The sequence below is a fragment of the Branchiostoma floridae genome, chromosome 16, assembly GCF_000003815.2.
Source record: "Branchiostoma floridae strain S238N-H82 chromosome 16, Bfl_VNyyK, whole genome shotgun sequence".
NCBI lineage: Eukaryota > Metazoa > Chordata > Leptocardii > Amphioxiformes > Branchiostomatidae > Branchiostoma > Branchiostoma floridae.
In genome coordinates, this window is record NC_049994.1 from 3,001,968 (window position 1) to 3,020,819 (window position 18,852).

At 37.1% G+C, this 18,852-nt stretch overlaps 1 protein-coding gene across 1 annotated transcript; it reads right to left on the reverse strand.

Moving 5' to 3' along the window:
• Nucleotides 1–3,580: 3,580 nt before the first annotated feature.
• On the reverse strand, nucleotides 3,581–7,130 carry LOC118432743. The gene is made up of 2 exons (XM_035844352.1): nucleotides 5,435–7,130; nucleotides 3,581–3,999 (listed from the first exon to the last, which is right to left on the reverse strand). Exons 1-2 carry the CDS (start codon nucleotides 6,911–6,913, stop codon nucleotides 3,706–3,708), a joined length of 1,773 nt encoding a protein of 590 aa, XP_035700245.1. The 5' UTR covers nucleotides 6,914–7,130; the 3' UTR covers nucleotides 3,581–3,705.
• Nucleotides 7,131–18,852: the final 11,722 nt, after the last annotated feature.

Below are 18,852 nucleotides of genomic sequence, written 5' to 3' on the forward strand. Positions count from 1 at the left end.
TTTATGTGTTACGACGTTTACATGAAGCTTGTGCAGGAACTGATAACTGTTGCTCTTTGTTAATATATCTGCATTATTCACATATCTCCTCAATTCCTTTTCACAGTCAAAAGTTAGTGACGTTTGGCACTTTAAAAGTTTCCATGGCATCCGGTTATGTAGTATTAACTGTAACTGCTTTCTAGCGCTTCCTGGCGATATTTGTTAGAACTGCAACTGCTACACTAGAACATACTGGCTCTGCCTTTATGCTGAATTCTACCAACGTACAACTAACCTTTGTAAATGTAGCTAGCTACAAGTGTCGTTTAGAATTATCTAGCGAGTATGTTCCAATTGTACTTGTTTACAAAGTGTTCCAGTTGACGATTGTTTTATTGGAAAACATTTTTACACCTTATTTTTATCTTCTGCGAATGATTCTGGTACTAGAAGGCCGTTTCTTGTTCTTTTCTGAGTTAATGTTATACAGAGCTGCAATGTAGTCTTTTAAATTTATTAAATTGCTTACAGACAGACAAAGAAAATTTAGCACTACATTCGTACTGAAGTTGGTAGGAACTTATTTTAACGCTATCACATCTAAATGATAGGTTGTAGTCATTTACCTTTTTAAGGCCATAAGGGCAGTGGGTTGTTATCCACTGTGTCTAGGACACAGTGTCTCTCACATTTCATGCATTTTACCTCACAAAGTCAGGAAACAATTTTTACACATTGAGGTAGTTTGAAAAGTAAAAGCAATTTTAAGGCATGAGATCTGTAGCATGACAGCATTGGAATCGGGAACTCTTGGATCTGGGACACTACGGTAATGTCATACGGCCCCCGAACACCCAAATTTTTGATATAATGCCTAAGATATGTTATGAGCACTTGGCAAATTCAAGAAAGACTCTTTATGAATGTGCGCTTTTTATTTCAATAATCAGTGTAGATGACAATTCACGTTAAGAATAAACAACGAAATTTTATAATGCTGAATACCCACAATCACACGAATTTGTAAGGTTGGCAATGTTAGATATTATGTCACTAGATAGATGCCCATACGTCAAAATATTGTATATTTATATACAAATAATTTCTAAACATAATGAATTCATAAAGCAAACACCTTATAGATGGCACGGATATTTCCATGAAGCATCAAAGCATCACATATCAAATGACTTTCTTACTGACAAAAACCGACAATACAATATTGCACTTATGCGTATATTTTCCGGATATATACTATTGGTGGCATTGTCTTCTGCTAGATACAGCAATACCCAGACACAAAAAATTATGACAATAACAATTTCTATGCTTTTATTGTTCTATACAGTATTTAACGAAATATATCTGGATTGATACACAATATTTTGCTTTTTGTAATACTTCAAATATTCTGATTGAGATCAACAACGGTTACATTCTTTTGAATCATGAAACTTTATTTTCTTTATGGTAAACTTTTTTTGCTTTGTTTTTGCTTTTCATTTTTCAGATGTAAAATCCCTGTTTTTAGCAGATCAAAAATAAATGTATACCACACCATAATATGTCTGTAGCAATATTATAGGTCTGTGGCTATGCTCAAAATGAACCAATACTTGACATAAGAGAATTTATGTATGAGACAAACGTAATTGTTATTATCACAATGTCATAAAGATTTCAATTAAAACATTTTACAATTAGACACAGTCTACCAGCTAAATATATAACCGTGCCAGACGACAGTCATTTGTCCATGATTAATATCATAAAGAAGTACGACATATTGTCGTCAAATACATATTCTCGTCTGTCTCTATGAGTCTTGGTCGAGAATAGTGCGACAGTGTGTCTGTGGCCTCATATTTATGTCAAAATTAATATTCACATGAAGAGAATGTCTCGGTAGGTGTCTGTTTCAGTCATGCTTTTTGATTTTTCACGGCGTCAGTCAAAATTTGTACCGCTGTAGTTGTCCTAACTAAAGGGCACATGACTGGGTGGATATGTATAATCGATTTGGGGTGTATATCCATCTTCATGAATAGAACAGAAAACGCCAAACATACAAGACAGCAGGCAGTTCTTGTAAGGTCACTATAGCTTTGAAATGTATACATATGATTCCCTGTCTTACCGTTCTATTGCAAGAAGACCTTGAACTTTTTATTCAATTTGCGTTTCAAACTTTTGTCCTGAGAAAACAAAGGTCTGATAGCTATAGTTAAGTTGGGATCTTTTTCTTCTTCTTCTTTTTTACATGTCAGCCGGAGTGATCGAGCGATTACAGATATACACCGAACTAGCACAGTATTCTATTGAAAAGAACGATTCTTCACAGTTCCATTGCTCCGATGTATGATCGGAAATCTTAGGTCCCTTTGCAGCGCTCCAGGGTTGCTGGAGTCGGCAAGTTTTTGCTAGAGTCGGTTGGGTATCCATACATATGTTTGCCCTAACTCTAGTCATAATCCGTTTCCATCTGCAAGTTGTCAGTATTCTTCGCGTCCTATTACCTCCTTGTACGGAGGTATTGTTTCCAACGTTTATCAAAAGCTTATCTGCATGTCTTTGTTGTCAGGACGTCTAATATCACAAAGTCACAGAAGGTGAAGCGCGAAATATAAGAGATAGCAGAAAGACAGGAAGTGGAATCCAGGGTTGTTGGAAGTCGTCACTTATCTGCCAGCTGGAATGCATTCTAGGTCATGAATTCTCGTCTGTCTGTTGTCTATTTTTTTTCAACTTATAAATTATCTACATACTTGTCATGTTCTACATAGAGTGACAGAAAACGATCAAGAATGTTATTTTAAAAAAAAATAAAATTAGAGACTTACGATTTTATTAGACAAACGAGAAAGTTTACATCTTTCACGGAGGTAGGACATCTTTAAACTCTTGTTTTCACAGATACTTTTGCAACGTCTGGTACTCTATAATTTGTCATGCAGCTTTGGACCATCTTGTATTGCCTCCAGAGAAAAATGAGCTTATGCTCTGTGTGTGCCTGTAGGATCCCAGAATGCAAGACGGAATGGTGTAAACTAAGGATACATGGAGAATTTAGAGTAAAATACTGTGGTTTGGCTTTGTTCCAATGTTGTAGACAGGCATAATGGCTCAAGGCTATATCCATACACTTGTTAGCTAACCCTTTACAGTTCGTTTTGTAAGGATTTATATAAATCCGCTTAAGCAGTAGAGGACGAAACGCATTTTACATTTATGTGTTCATTTAACCAAACTGAAAAAACATCCCTTTGTTCAGAGAAGCCACAAAGACTAAGCCCAACTTCTCCACATTTACAGACAAACATAAAGTCACTCCTCTTAAAATCGCAGAACCCACCAATTGTACAAAATGTGGGGCTTTTTAGAAATAACCAGCACTAGGATTGGCGTATTTTTTAAATAATGTTAATCACTGTTCATTGTCACATCTATGTCTCATTTGTTTCCACTATGTACTTTTGGCTAGTCTCCAAGAAGACCCTACGGTGCCTTCGAGGTAGTATCAAAGCTGACCAAGGAGTGTAGCCGGCCAAATGGAGTCAAATGGGGACCGGCTATAAATCTTGGCCAGCTTTGGTACTATCTCTAAGGCACCGTAGGGTCTGCTTGGAGACTTTCAGGCATAAAATTGCAACTACACTTTCTTATGATATATAATGTAATGCAAGTAGAGCACAAACCAAACTGCTTATTTGTGCATTATTGTTTTCATACAATCCTGCCTTCGGAACCGCGTGACTTTTTATTTCCGTTGCTCGTATCATTCTCACCCTTCCCTCGGCATTTTCTGAAGAAATCTTTAAAACCGTCCCGGAAGTTTCTGTTCATGAGTCCGTAGATGACGGGGTTGAGAGCACAGTTCAGGAACACCATGTACACGGTTGTGATGTCCAGGATAGGAGGGATCTGGATACGGAAGAAGGTCTCCACGAAGTTGACTAAACTGATGGGCGCCCAGCAGACCACGAACACGCAGATCACTATGAGCAGAATTTTAGTAACCTGAAAAAGAAGACATGTGAACATCAAAATGTTTTACTTGAAATTCTCTTCTACGTAGTTGAAATCTGCTTCTATTCTAAGGTAGCTAGCCACTACGCTAACTTTTTTTTTCTTCACAGAAAAAGTTAAAAATATAAATATAAAACTTTCAAACATCGCTTCAATTCGAAAATGTAAGTAATTTCTGGAGTCCAAATAAATGCCACAAAGTAGCACAAGTACTAAACGCAGATCAAAGAGGCTTTATCGTCGTTTCACTAAAAAAAGTTATAATTGAAAAGAAAATGTTTCAACAGCACTTCAAGCATACACTTTGTGACTTTGCAGGGGTGGTTAAGGTTAATCCTGAGCGTAATCGAACTTTCAAATGTCCTTTCGGGGATGCAAACTCAAGTACAAAAAAAGGTGACAAAGATCGGTTATTCATTCCACGAATGCTGTTAGGGATTGCAGTGCGGTCTATCTTTAAAATTCTAGCCGCAAGCCAACAAGCCTTTGAGAGAATCCCCATTGGGCCACAGCACCAGAGACAAAATCTAAACTATAACCAGTCCAAGCAGTATCAGTATCCTCTGGGGAGGCTTTCCCTTCAGTAGATGCGGTGTTATGATTGTAACCATTATAGACCCTGCTGTGTCTGTGCTTTTTCCTGCGTCAAAATGCAAGCCACAGCTCTAGATAACGAAAAACTCGTTAAAGTCTTTTCGCAACTCGGACTCTGCGGTAGTTTAGAGTAACTAGAAGAGATTTTATCGAGGCTTTATCAGTGGAAACAGTAGGGGTATAGGGTAGTAAAACAGTTACTAGCTGACTTAAGTTTTGGAATAAGATTTAGGTTGCAGTTTGGTTATCATTTTGTCTTCTGCTGCTTCCTAAAATGATGTTAAAGCCAACTTGCCTAGATAAAGTCAACGCTGCAGAATTTGGAATAAGTCTCTTGTTGCAATGAATGTCAATCACATATTCGTGTCTTTGAGTGTTTTGCAAGTCAACTTATTTGCAAAAATAAACTTGTTTTATCTTTTAAAAGCCTGAATCATCCACACTACCAAACAGTATCCACAATGGGCATCAAAGCTCTTTGTACACAACCAGGTGTTTGCGTGTGTGTTTTTCAATTACTTTAAACGTTCCATGCGTGTAGTCCCTGTGTATTGTTTACAGACATAAGATGATTTGATTCAGTGAAACACTGTATAAACTATGAGAACCCATCTATCTGTAAATACTCTATGCTTGGAACATCATCTGTTAGCAGCGACACCTACCTGCAGTGCGTAACCATTTATTATATAATTACCTTTAGGAAAAAGACAGGCTTTAACCGAAAAGTAACTTTTCATACAGCAATTGTTTAGATGTGAATCAAACTTTTCCAATTACTTATCAACTTGATGAAAGTACTTATCCTACGAATGAAATACCGTATACGTACCTTGACATCATCCACTCCAGGACCCTGTCGCTTCCGTATGAAGCTTGGTGACTGGAATCTACGCAGTAGACTTGGGCTGGTTGACGTGATCAGACTATGACTCCGTTTTCTCTCTACATCCACATGCCCGATAGACAGTCGGATCCGGTTATACTTCTCCGGGTCCGAAAGCCTTGCCGAAAGCTTCTCCTTCGGTCTTGGACTCAGAGTGTCTATCCGATGACAGCCTATGTCTCCAGAACAACTCCCCGTTGATGCTTTTCGAAGGATGCTTACAGGTGCCATTGTAGCATTGAGAGAAGACTGCGAGGTGCTTTTGTCCGTCATAATCTTGCTTTCCAAGGTCAATATCGTAAAAGGGTCGGAGAGTCTTCGAGAAGACTTTTCTAGGCTGCAGTCAAACTTCAAGTTGTTCTTTGTCGGTCTTGAGAAGCGTCTTGACTTGGGAGGAGATGGCTTGCGGTCTGATTTTCGAGGTACAGGCCCTTCGATCGTGGCTGTAGTGGTGTGTATATTGTTCCCCTTCTTACTCCTATTGTTCTTCGTAGAGACGTCAGCGTTTCTGTTAGAATTTGGACTAGGTGAAGTGACAATGATGTCAATGTCACTTTTTCCTGTATTCTTCATATTGATCGGGCTTTCTAAAGTCTGTTTAGATTTTCTTGAATATAGGTGCAAGGGGCCATTATTGGTGTGCTGGGCTTCAGACACTTTTTCGGGTTTTTGTTCAGAAGTTTTGATTTTATCGTTGGGTTTTTGGGTATGCAATATGATATCGTTACTGACTATGATATCCTTCAACTCAACTGCAGTTGAGTAGTCAGCTTTATCTAAAGAACCGCTGTTGTTAACACTAAGAGTTGGGCGAAGAAGAGTTTTCTTCTTCGTTGTAGCACTTACGTCGGAGTAACACCGTACTCGTCCCTGCAAGTCGCCTCTGTTTTCTTCGCTTATTCTCTCTAAGGCAAGTCCCGTAATTGTGTTATGAGTTTTGCATGCAAAGCTAACCGTAGAAACGTTGTTATCTTCTACAGTCTTCTTAGATGTGTGTTCCGGTTCACAAGATTTCTTCTCACAACCGCTTTTAGGAGGATCGTTTTGTTGCGTGGTGCATGGTGCATTTTTGTCGTTACTCTCTTTTGGGTTAAGATCTTTAGATCTTTCCTTTAAATTTCTTCGTGACGATTCGGTAGGTTTTGCAGGTGCGTGATTTAGAAGCAGTGGTTTGTTCGACTCTTGGGCGCCGCCATCTTTGATGACGTCACTGGAGTCCGCAGAGTCTATTGTGATGGTAGGGGGCACACGAGGGGTTCCCGTGGACTGGTCCGAGTCTTTTCTAACAGGTTGCCACGATTTCTTACTAGACGAAGGCGTGCTACCAGGAGTGGTGGCGTTCAGCTCGGTTTTCCTGTGGTGAGACATGATTCTTTTCGAATTCTTCTTGACAACTTTGAAGATCTTGTAGTAACAGATAATCATGACGAAGAAGGGCAGGAGGATGAATATAGGGAGGATAAACAAGGTATAGGAGACGTCGGTAGACCATTTGATGGTACAGATAGCCTTTCCCTGGATGAACTGGTATGTAGACCAACCTACGATGGGCGGGAAGCTGGCCAGTGAAGAGATGGCCCACACACCTGGAACGGAATAAAAAGATAGTTGCTTAGTACATTTTTTTTAATTCAAATTCAAGAACATTAAACAACTATTAAGAAGTAAAGAAGAGTGCAATAGCTTGAGAACTTAAGAGAGTAAGTGGTGCGGCTTTGGCCTCTGGAAGTTTTCATATATAGATATAAAAATTACTGAAATTGGTAACGAAACAGGTTAGCGAAAAATTCACTTGGTTAAAGAAGTACGATATCCTAAAAGAAATCATGACAAGTTTGATTTCAACATCAAAGTTTAAAGAATGGTAAAAGCTTGACATACAGCCAAACAGCATCTTAAGGGATGTAAATCATTCTTGAACTTTATCTAAATTGGAAACTGTCTAGTTGTCTGCCACGGTGAGGTTGGTGCACATCTTGATGAGCATGGAGCATTCAATCATATAAAGTACAGATTTTTTGTTCAAATATTCTACCACGACGAATACAGAAATGATAAGACAACACCAGGAATAATAGATCTTAGACCGGTAGATCATGTGGATTCAGAAGATTTGGCCTTTGTCTAGACTAGCACCATAAGAGGTTACGCCCAAGGGTTAAAGTGATTTTGTCTGAAGAAAGTCACGACTACCACATCATAAGGGCTCATGTAGTCCTTTCCAGAGGCGTTGAATGGTGCTTAGACATGTCCAAGTGAATTCCCAGTACTTGCCAAACGCATTACAATGCCCATCTCATATGTAGATAGACGCTAAGGGTCGAATGCCGTCTCAACAACCACTCACACTGATACTTCTACTGCCTCCTTCAAAAGGACACTCAAGGACATTCTATTTAGGCGATCCTTACATGTATATGCAATTATGCATTGACCCTGGCCTCTTCCTGTAGATACATATAAAGATACAATGATTGTAGATATTGCATACGCTACATTAGACCATCTGTATATATAGTTTTTTTTTAGTATACCAAGAATGTTGTTATTAACATTTTTATATTCTGCCCATGCCAACTTCCAGTTGTGACTGTCTTGTCTGTTAGCAGGGCTAAGTCAGGTTTAATAGCCATGGGCTAATTGGGCAACATTGACTGTGCGTGCTGAACGGCCAAACCAATATATCAATATTATATACAAATCCTTGGTATAAAAAATACCTAACAATGCAAAAAATAATAATTCTGGACAGAATTTGAGATGCTTTTTTTAATCCAGTTTCTATCAAAGAAAGGACCCAAGTACACGTGTGTCATTTAATACCGCTAGACATTAGCTGATAAATTGCTGTTCACTCTATCTATTTGGATGTATTGTGGTTCTATCAAAGTTAAAACTACAGAAAATTAGTCGCAGTATTAACGAATGTTTTCAAACCCGGTTTATTAAGGATGGAGTTTTTTTTTCATTGTTCATGTGTTTCCCGTAATTATTGCCTAATGCTTGGACTTTGAAGTTTTAATGAAAATATTTTAACCGTTTCCCGTAAGTATTGCCTAATGCTTGGACTTTGAAGTTTTAATGAAAATATTTTAACCCAAATAATATTTACCACCCTCGGAAATAGATAAACGGCAAACGGTCAGCTCAGACATTTAAACAATAGTAGATGTCTTTCTCCGATGAAAGGACGAACATAGCTACCCTATTTTCAACCACTTTGAAGTGTATGTTAAAAGGGTTCTAATCCAAGGATCAAGGTTTACTAGGAAACCGAATCAAAATGAGGTTGTAGGCCTGTAAGAGTACATGAGCTAATGTTGTCTCTTGGTAATGCGAGGGCAAGGTCCAGAAAGTTATTAGACGTGTAAGCCTCCTTCCCTGTCAAAACACACGTTCATTCCATCGTATTAAATCCTCCTTTGCGTCCAAAGCACCTTCTCCCGGTACAGTCATAAATTTTACATGTACGTAAATACCTAAGATGCTTTTCTTCCATCTCCGTCGTTTGCCGGATGCTTCATCCACTACCTGTAATCCCTTTGCATAACTCTATACGTTTTTATTACATCCTGGCTTACGCTGATGCCTACTTTTCTCACACGATGCACTCGTATTATGCACGTTTTGACGATGGCTTGTAAGAGAGCTGAGATTGCAAAGGATTCCATATAACCGTTAACGCCTTCGCGAGAGAGTGGTAGTATACAACACTGTCAAACAGATAACACAACGTCTGAACAAGGCCACGGCAAGCAAATTTTATGGATAACATCTGTTTGTTTGTTTGTTTGTTTATTTCGATCTCCAATTAGAGTTACAATTATTATCATAACTCTATTCTTCCTGGAGTCGTCCATCAACATTACAAATTAAAACCATCAAATAACATAAAGTCAACAAAAGTACATGTATACTGTATGACAAAGAAAAACTGAAGTGAACTGATTACAAAACTGTAACATAAACTCAGTAAACAGAAGTAATGAGGAGGGGTCAGAGGTCAAAGGCTATAACATAAGTAACAAAACATCAATTGTTGAAACCATAAATAAAATAACCAAATGGGTGTAATTAACAAAGAAAATATCCACAACACAAGTCAATTATCTACATCATATCTACAAATTCGTCTACCACCAATCCTGCAAGGGTTTGTTTGTGTTGATTTTTGTCCGGATCCAATTCACAATGTGTGTTTTGAAAATGGAAGGTGAGGTTGCTTTCATTTGTGGTGGGAAAGTGTTATATGACTTGGTGCATCTATACAAGAAGGTCCTTGTCAAGGCCGCAGTTCGTGGCTTAGGTAATCTAAAACCACCACTTGTCGCAAGACGAGTGCTGTGCTCATGTCTGCTACTAATGTTTTCTAATCTGCTATACATAGCTCTAGGTTCCTTAGATACTAATAGCTTGTTGAACATAGAAAGAGTACCTGTGTACAATCTTTCTTTAACTGTTGGCCATTGTAGTTTACTATGCATATAATCAATGTTCTCATTATAGCGCGCATTAAGAATTAGTCTAGCTGCCCTATTTTGCAGAATCTGTAGCTTGTTCAAGGAGGTCTGAGGGCAGGCAGATAATAAGCAAGCACAATAATCCAGATGGGATAACACTAGTGCCTGCGTCACCATCTTAAGCGGTCCATCCACAATCAGATGTCTAGATCTCTTAAGCATTGCTAGTGAACCAGTCATCCTATTCAGGACTTTGTCTGCTTGCTGTGTCCATGTTAAGTACTGATCTATAATGAAACCAAGTAGTTTTGCTTGAAATACTTGTTCAATCCTTTTGCCATTCAAAGAAAGCTGTAACTCTGGGTTGCTCCTTAATCTGTGGCGACTTCCCATTAAAATCGATTTTGTTTTCTCCACATTTAATACTAATTTGTTTGCTTGTACCCAGTCCCATATATGGTGGCCTGAAGTGTGTTTTGTATCATTGAGACATTTGGGCCAGAAGCGGAAGGAGTGGAGTCATCGGCATACAATTCTATGTTACAGTGAGTTATAGCAGTGGGTAAATCATTGGTATATATACAAAAAAGTAATGGCCCCAAGCAACTCCCCTGTGGAACACCACTTAAGCATTTCCTGTGTGATCATCAGCGGCATCGTTTTTTTTTGCTCAATGTTGAAACAAATTTTATTCCCATCCGTAGATGTTAACAAAGCAAAAAGTACTAGAATTGGGATGCATATTGTGTATTTATAGAAGAGACACTAGTGAGGTACATGTGGCCATAGCCAAAGCTACAGAAGTGAAACTATTTCGAGAGTAAAAGTGGCACTATTGCTGAAACCATTACTGTAGTTGTCAATATGGTAAATGATACCATTCCCCAACATTAGTGTCACTTTGTTAACATTTTGAAAATAAACGATAAATTAAAGACTCTGATATCATTTTTTTGTCCTTTCAATTTTTGTCACACGTTTATGGTAATTATTTTGAAAAATTAAGATATTTCATTTTTACCCAATTTATTTTTTTTTGTCCTCTATCATTAAATTGGGAGTCTGCAGATGATGCCATACATAATTTTTTTTTTCGGCCTAAGCTATATTTACAGCTCCATCGGAGAAGGTAATTCCCTCTCACGCTTTCACAATTTATAACCACCCTCTACTAGCACCGCCTTCTTTTTGTCTGTCTGTATTGAGTGATGAAGGTTTTTGAGAGCAGGCAATCGCAGGGAATACACCGTTAGGCCATCAGGGGTAGGTTTGACACTGACTACATCATGTGGGGGTGTGCCAGCGGATAGTCCCATTGATCTGACTGTCAACATGTCAAACGACGGCTTACATGAAATATAACACGGGAAACGCATCTGAAAATGCATCAACACTTGTACAGATAGTCCGAATGTGGCTATTGCGTGATATAACATGGAAACTTTAGCATATATGGCCCATATTTGTCTTTCGTCTTTAAGTTAACAAGACAACTTTACTAGTGAATAAATTAGCTATATTTCGCGACTGTTATGTATGGGTGGTATAATGGATAACAACAGTAAGAAAGCCATTTATACAATAATACTGGTCCATTCTAAGATACAATCACTATACGGGAACATGGACGAAATGGTGGGTTTACATGGTGTGCGTTTGACATTTCTATTTGTTTTAATACAGTTAAATGACGATTGGGTGTTTGATGGAACGTCTGAAGCTCTGATTGCAGTGTGCTGAGGTCGTTTGCAAACTTGTGTTCAAAGGTCGTGACCTCTGGTATTAATCATTGGGAATATACAGCTTTGGGGGGATTACAATGATGGCGCCAGCATTTAACAAGACCTACCTGACTGCTCATCAATTTGTCGCGATTTTGAAATATCTTACACGGTCATATTTCCTTCGTTAATCTGACGTTTTGCAGTTAACGCTAGACATCTTTATCCGCGGGGTAACTTATATCCGTTCTTAATATCAAACTGCAATAATGTTTATTGTATGAAAAATATAAGTCCATGAAAGGCTACAAAATACATGTCTAAAGGAATGTATTGTCTATGATCTGTGTTAAATGTTTTGCTCTGTTCGCTTAAGGCGTCGTAACTTTTGATTGCTCGGTCGCACTACGATGAAACTTCACACAGTTTTAGTACTACTTTAAACACATTGAATACTTGTGATTTTGTTTTTTTACATACCGGATTTTGGGTTAGAAATAAACATTTTGGTTAAAAAAAAGTGTTGTTTATTTCATGAGTCTAGTCCAAGCTGAAAACAAGACTTTCAATTATGATATTCTAAAGGATGAAAGCCAACCTTAAACTTATCATTTTTATCCGAGGTTATTTTGTTTTGAATTAGGATTATATTGTTTTTTTGGGCCAAAAACATCAGAAACGACCTTTATTTTTCAATTTTTCGTTGAAAATGCACCATAGTCAAAAACATTAAATGATTACACAAAATACCCTCGGACAATTCTGATAAGAAAGGGATAATAGGTAAATCTTGAGTACAAAAAAGATGAGTACTCTTATTTTGAGCTGGGACTAAAGCCGTAAATGTAATAACTTAACTGCACAGACACCCATTAAGGATAAAGGGTCCTTACGGTGCCTGTTTACGTTGAAAAGTCGCAAATAACTACAGGTTCGAACGCGCGTTCGGTTTGACTTACTTAATGGAACATCATGGAACACGTGTTCGAATTCGGCTGGACAAGGGAACACGCGCCCGAACTCGGACACAAATCGAGCGTGCCCGGGCCACCTTAGCTCAACAAAGTGGTTGGTACTGGGTACGATACTTTCACGTTTAAATAACGCCATTGTGCATTTTGATAATACAACGCAATTGCTATTCCTTGTGCATGATTATTTAGGCCTTCAATGTTATTGTTATAACTATACCTGGTTATCGTAAAACGTTTGCACTATACAATGTCATACAATCCAGGTCCAGCATTTAACATATTTAATGAATGAAGACCTTTATTGTACAGTTTTGCCCAACCGAGCTAAGTACAGGTCACAACAAGTCAAGATATATACATATAAAAGTATCACAAATCTAGTCTAACACAAAAGTTCGGCTTCTTCTCGCTTCTTGGTAATGGTGAAAATGTAGGACTGTATGGGTTTCGCTATGGTCGGTTTGTCAAAACGCATGAGAAATATAAACTTGTCAGTGCTACTCATGTGTCTAAAATGAGGGAATCTACTTTCTATATAACTAAATAGAGTATTTCTATCATTGACATACATATCGCAATCAACTGTGAAGTGCACTTCATCTTCTACCATGTTTGAGGTACAAAATTGGCAGACTCTTTGTTCTAGAGGAGTGCGGTTTTGCCTTCCTGATTCAAGTCGCAGTCGGTGCCAACTGATTCTTAGTTTAGCAATGGTAGTTCTGTGCCGAATGTTTGTAATTTTCAAGTACTGCTCTTCATTGTATGTGGATTTTAGTAATCTGTACGTTCGGAGTTTGTTTTTCGCACCTAAACCTTTATTATCATTATGAATGTTGGTTAGAAAATTCTGGAAATAAATCTCCTTCAGTCGTTGGTGGATAGCAGAATTTAGGTGGGATGCGTTTGGATCTGTTGACTCATGGGCTTGCCAAACAAAAGGGTAACCACACTCCTTCAAAGTTTTGCGAACACCAGATGCCCAACATTTAGTACCTGATGAATGGAGTAGCCTCTATCGCATTGCAGTAGACAATCATCAAAACGGTGATCCTATTACTGCAATAGTCGTAAACAATGAAATAAAGAAACCATATTCTTAAAATGTTATGTCTTCATCAACGACGTTTAATAAGACGTAAAATTCGTGATTGAAATTCGTCGTTTACTACTTAATTTGCTACTGATGATGACAGTATGCTCTTAGACAGAATCTTTATTGTATGCGTACTTTTATCATTTTTCTAGTCTTTGACAACCAATGCGAATTATCATTACAAACTTAAATAACGCCAGGAAGACGAAGCTACAATACTACAAATGAATGTGGAAGAAAAGTGATTATCAATCTATAAACAAAAAAAGCGAAAAATTGTGAATAGATTCAGGTAATTGTACATCCCTTCGACAGGTCCCGTGAATACCTACAAATGCTATCTGAAAATCTTCTGCCATAACCTTTATCGCCATGTCTATTGGTTTAGTGCTCCATGTTAAAATATAGTAGGTTGTTGTGTAAAATGTCATAATTCATCTATAAAAAAATGAGTTTCCCTTCTCTAAGATGAAAGTCAAAATCTGCATTTCACTTGGGAAATAAAACTACAGGCATCCTTTGGCATACCGCTAACCAACATTGCCGTCTCTTTGTCATTTTGTTAGTTTGCATGATGCTGCCGGGACTAACAGTTTAGTTCTCTATGGTATAAGATATCAAATTGTGGTGTAAAATTTTATAATTTATAATCAAAGTTTTTTCTTTCTAGTTTGTAAGTCAAAATCTGCATTTCACTTTGGAAATAAAACTTATTTCTATGCTTACTTCAGTTCCGTAACCTTCCAAACTACTGGCCCCCTTTGGAATACCATTAACCAACAATACCGTTTTCATGTTATCTTTTTGATTTTATGTTATATATGATATATGTATAATTTCATCATTCTATGACAAATTGGGTTTCTCTACTCTAATATATGAGCCAAAAAACTACATTTTACTTTACATTTGGAAATGGAACTGACTTGTATGATTACTTCAGTTCCCCAAACTACCGAACTGCTGGCCTCCTTTGTTATACAGTAAACCGACAATACCGTCTCCATGTAATCTTGTTAATTTGCATGATATTGAGAGCATTCCAAAGGGAGTGATACGTATTACAGCAGCGGGCATACTCCAGGCTTTGACGTGTCATATCTCGTCTGGGATCCCCCGAACGGAGCAATTAAGAATACCTCGGCATGATTCTCAGTCTCTGGGGTACTCGTGAGTGAGCGATCAAACGTCAAAAGACGCCAGACAACGGTTCCCTGACCTTTAAGTGGGAGACATGAGATTTTGATGACTATTTTCAACATGGGTTGTCGCAAACGCTGATTTTGTGCGCCGTATGATACTTTCAAAGGTTTACGTAACCTAATTTAAAGCAGACGTTAAGCATTCATTATGCATATGCGAATGTATAAATTCATGAAAAAGCAAGGTTTTGTCCATTCTTTAAGGCGTACTTAAGCAATGTATCGATAAGTAGAAGTTAAATAATCATGAACATATATACTCAAAGATGTTTTTCTACAAATGCACTGTGTTAGAAATAGCTGACATTGTGTACGTGTCTCAAAAAGCAAACAGTTTTTTTTTATCTTTTTTTTTTATAAATGATAACAAAATTTACTACAGTTGGCGTGGCTTCATAAAATTGATTCAACATTTTTTTTTTATTCGGTAAATCGTACTTATTGAGATATCAAAAGGGTTTTCTCATACCAGAGACATATCTAATTAATATGTAACAATCAGCGTTACGCCAAATGGTAATATTTTCACCTGGTTAATAAGTCACTGAATAACAATATTTCATGTAATAAGCAATGATAACAGGGGGAAATTGACTTTATTACGTTTAGGACCGTGTTCGTATTTAATTTAGAAGATGATAACTGTACTTGACAGCGTTTATGTATGTAATGCACTCCTTTTATTTTGGACCGCATTATGATCGCCGCATTTCCTTTTTTTTTAACAAATGTAATTTACGTTTGGGACCGCATCTGTAAGAAGCGACACCTATGTTGCAGTACAATATAAACCAGTCAGTATTAATTGCCCCGAGGAAACTAACAGATTGTCACCGAACGTCGACTGAGTAAAGCACTCTGTTGTGTTCAAAGAATCTTGACGCTCATATTCATGTTCCATGGTCCACTGCAAGCCATTATTCTTCCATATACCCTATGGGAAAATATATCTTAATAAATTGATAGTAAATCATACTAATTAGTCCCTTAGGTAATGAAATGCGTTCATTTGTCCTTGACTTCTTCTTACCGCTAGCCTCTGTTTGGTGGTTTGTTGTTAATGTTTGACACGAGCGACATGGAAATTGATGAATGAGGTACCTAACGTGAAAACATTGACACGCCGCACCCAGATGCAAATATGATATTGGAGCTAATTGTGCCCTCTAGATCTCAATATAAAGAATATATATGTTGGTTCGATTATATGGATGACATCAGCACACACGTGATGTCAAAGATGCCAAGGTCAATTTGAACGGAATGTCATATTTATTGTGGCCTAATGACATGTATTGTTACTGTTAAATCTATTAGTAATTAGCGGTTGGTGGGGATAATTACGTGTTGTATTTTCAATATTTCAATGTTTAACATTATAAAAGGAATGTATGTTTTGTCTATTTTTTAAGATATTTTTCGTATTACGAAAGATCTTAATTATAAAAAAAAATAGGCGAAAATAATACAACAGTGCCACGGTAAATGAACCCAGCAGTGCCGCACCGGTCCCACAAGTGCAGTAGGATACCACATTAAAGATACAGGTCGAAAGGGCAAAGACCTCATACAAGTAACCATAAAGAAAACACGGAGGCGCATCAGAAGGTAAATGAGGCTCTCCGATGTAGCCGCCCGCACAACTAATGATTGCTTCCATGAGCCAGACGAATGCCAAACAGTCGTACCATACATCAACTAGAGCAAAACGCAGTTCCCCAATTTAGAGAGGCAATTCTGAACGCAATAACCAAGGAACGCGTACGGCCTGCTGTTAATGTTCTAATTTATCTGTTTCAAAATCAAGTAGTGGGTTTACAGGAATGTTTTTGTCATCAATATATGGTGTTTTGAATATTTCACCCTTAAAAACCGTTGCCATAACTTTTCATATTTCTGCCTCGCAGTTGAAAGACCGATTTGTTATTTTCTTTTCAATATGTTTGTATTTATAAAATGTTTGGATTTTCTTTTATCTGCAAATAGATAGGTTTTCTATTTGTTTAGCTTCCAGTGTTTTTAAATGCTTTAAACGTTGAGCAAAAAGCATGTTGCTATCATTAATCCTGTTGACGTATGTATACGAACCTTGATTTGCTTTCGTTTGGATATGCTGGCTGTATTTTTAATTGTAGCAAAAGTGCAAAATATTTCATAAAAAAAACATAGACCATTAATGTAACCCAAATCCAAACAACGACGAAGGTAAAAAAAATACCTGCACAAATACCTGATATTTAAGACATTCCTGTACATACTTGAGGACTATCATTTTACACAATTGCAAAATATAAACTATCAAACATATAAGAGAGCAAACCCTAGTAAAACAAAGACGATGACCAACAAACGGCTTGCAATATGCTGATTTACCCGTCTCGCAATGAAGGCCTGGGTTTAATGGAAAATCATAAAACATGGTTAAATTTTGTTATTAACATTTGCTGTTATCTCACCTTTTAAGCACATCACTAAAGAGTGTATATATCAAAAAGACAAATGACCTGTCAATATGCCAATCTATTCGTCTCGTAATTAAGTCTTGGGATGATGGAACGCCTTAAAACAAGCTTAAATTGTTTGTCATTTATGTTCGTTGTTATGAACATATCACCCTTTAACCTCATCGCTAAATTAGTGTACATATACCAAAGACAAAGGTCAACAAACGACCTGTCAATATTCTGATTTATTCGTCTCGCAATCAAGTCTTGGGATAATGGAACGCCAAAAAAAACATGATTAAATTATTTGCAATTAATATTTGTTGTTATGAACATCCCATTTTTAATGGCTAAATATCCTAAAGACTTAAGTCAACAAACGAACTGTCAATGTGCTGATTTATTCGTCTCGCAATCAAGTCTTGGAATGAGGGATAGTCATAAAACAAGCTTAAATATTTTCTGTTGTAATGAACATCTCAACCTCAAAGCTAAATTAGGGAATACATACCAAAGACAAGAGTTAACAACGACCTGTTAATATGTTGATTTACCCGTCTTATAATCAAGTTTTGAAATAATGTTGTTTGTCATTAATATCTGATATTATGAACATTTTACCCTTATAGCACATTGCTAAATTAGCGAATATATTCCAAAGACTTTAGTCAACAGACGAACTGTCAATATGCTGATTTATTCGTCCTGTAATCAAATCTTGGGATGATGGAATATCATAAAACAAGCTTAAATTGTTTGTTATTAATGTCCGTTATAATGAATATCTGAACCTTAAAGCCAAATTAGAGAATGCATACCAGAGACAATAGTCAACAGACGACCTGTCAATATGCGGATTTATTCGTCCTATAACCAAGTTTTGAGATGATGTATTATCATAAATTATGTTGTTTGTCATTAATATTTGTTTTTATGAACATCTCACCCTTAAAGCACATTGCTAAATTAGCAAATATATTCCAAAGACTTAAGTCAACAGACGACCTATCAATATACTGATTTATTCGTCTCGTAATCAAGTCTTGGTATGATGGAATATCATAAAACAAGCTTAAATTGTTTGACATTGATATTTGCTGTTATGAAAATCTCACCCTTAAAGCACATCGCTAAATTAGTGTATATATCCCAAAGACTCTAGTCAACAAACGAACTGTCAATATGCTGATTTAGTCGTCTCGAAATCAAGTCTTGAAATGAGGGATAGTCATAAAACTAGCTTAGATATTTTCTGTTAATTTCTGTTGTAATGAACATCTCAACCTCAAACCTAAATTAGGAAACACATACCAGAGACAAGATTCAACAACGACCTGTCAATATCTTGATTTACCCGTCTTGTAATCAAGTTTTGGAATAATGTTGTTTGTCATAATATTTGTTGTTTTGACATCTCACCCTAAAGCACATGCTAAATAGCGATATTCCCAAAGATTACGTCAACAATGA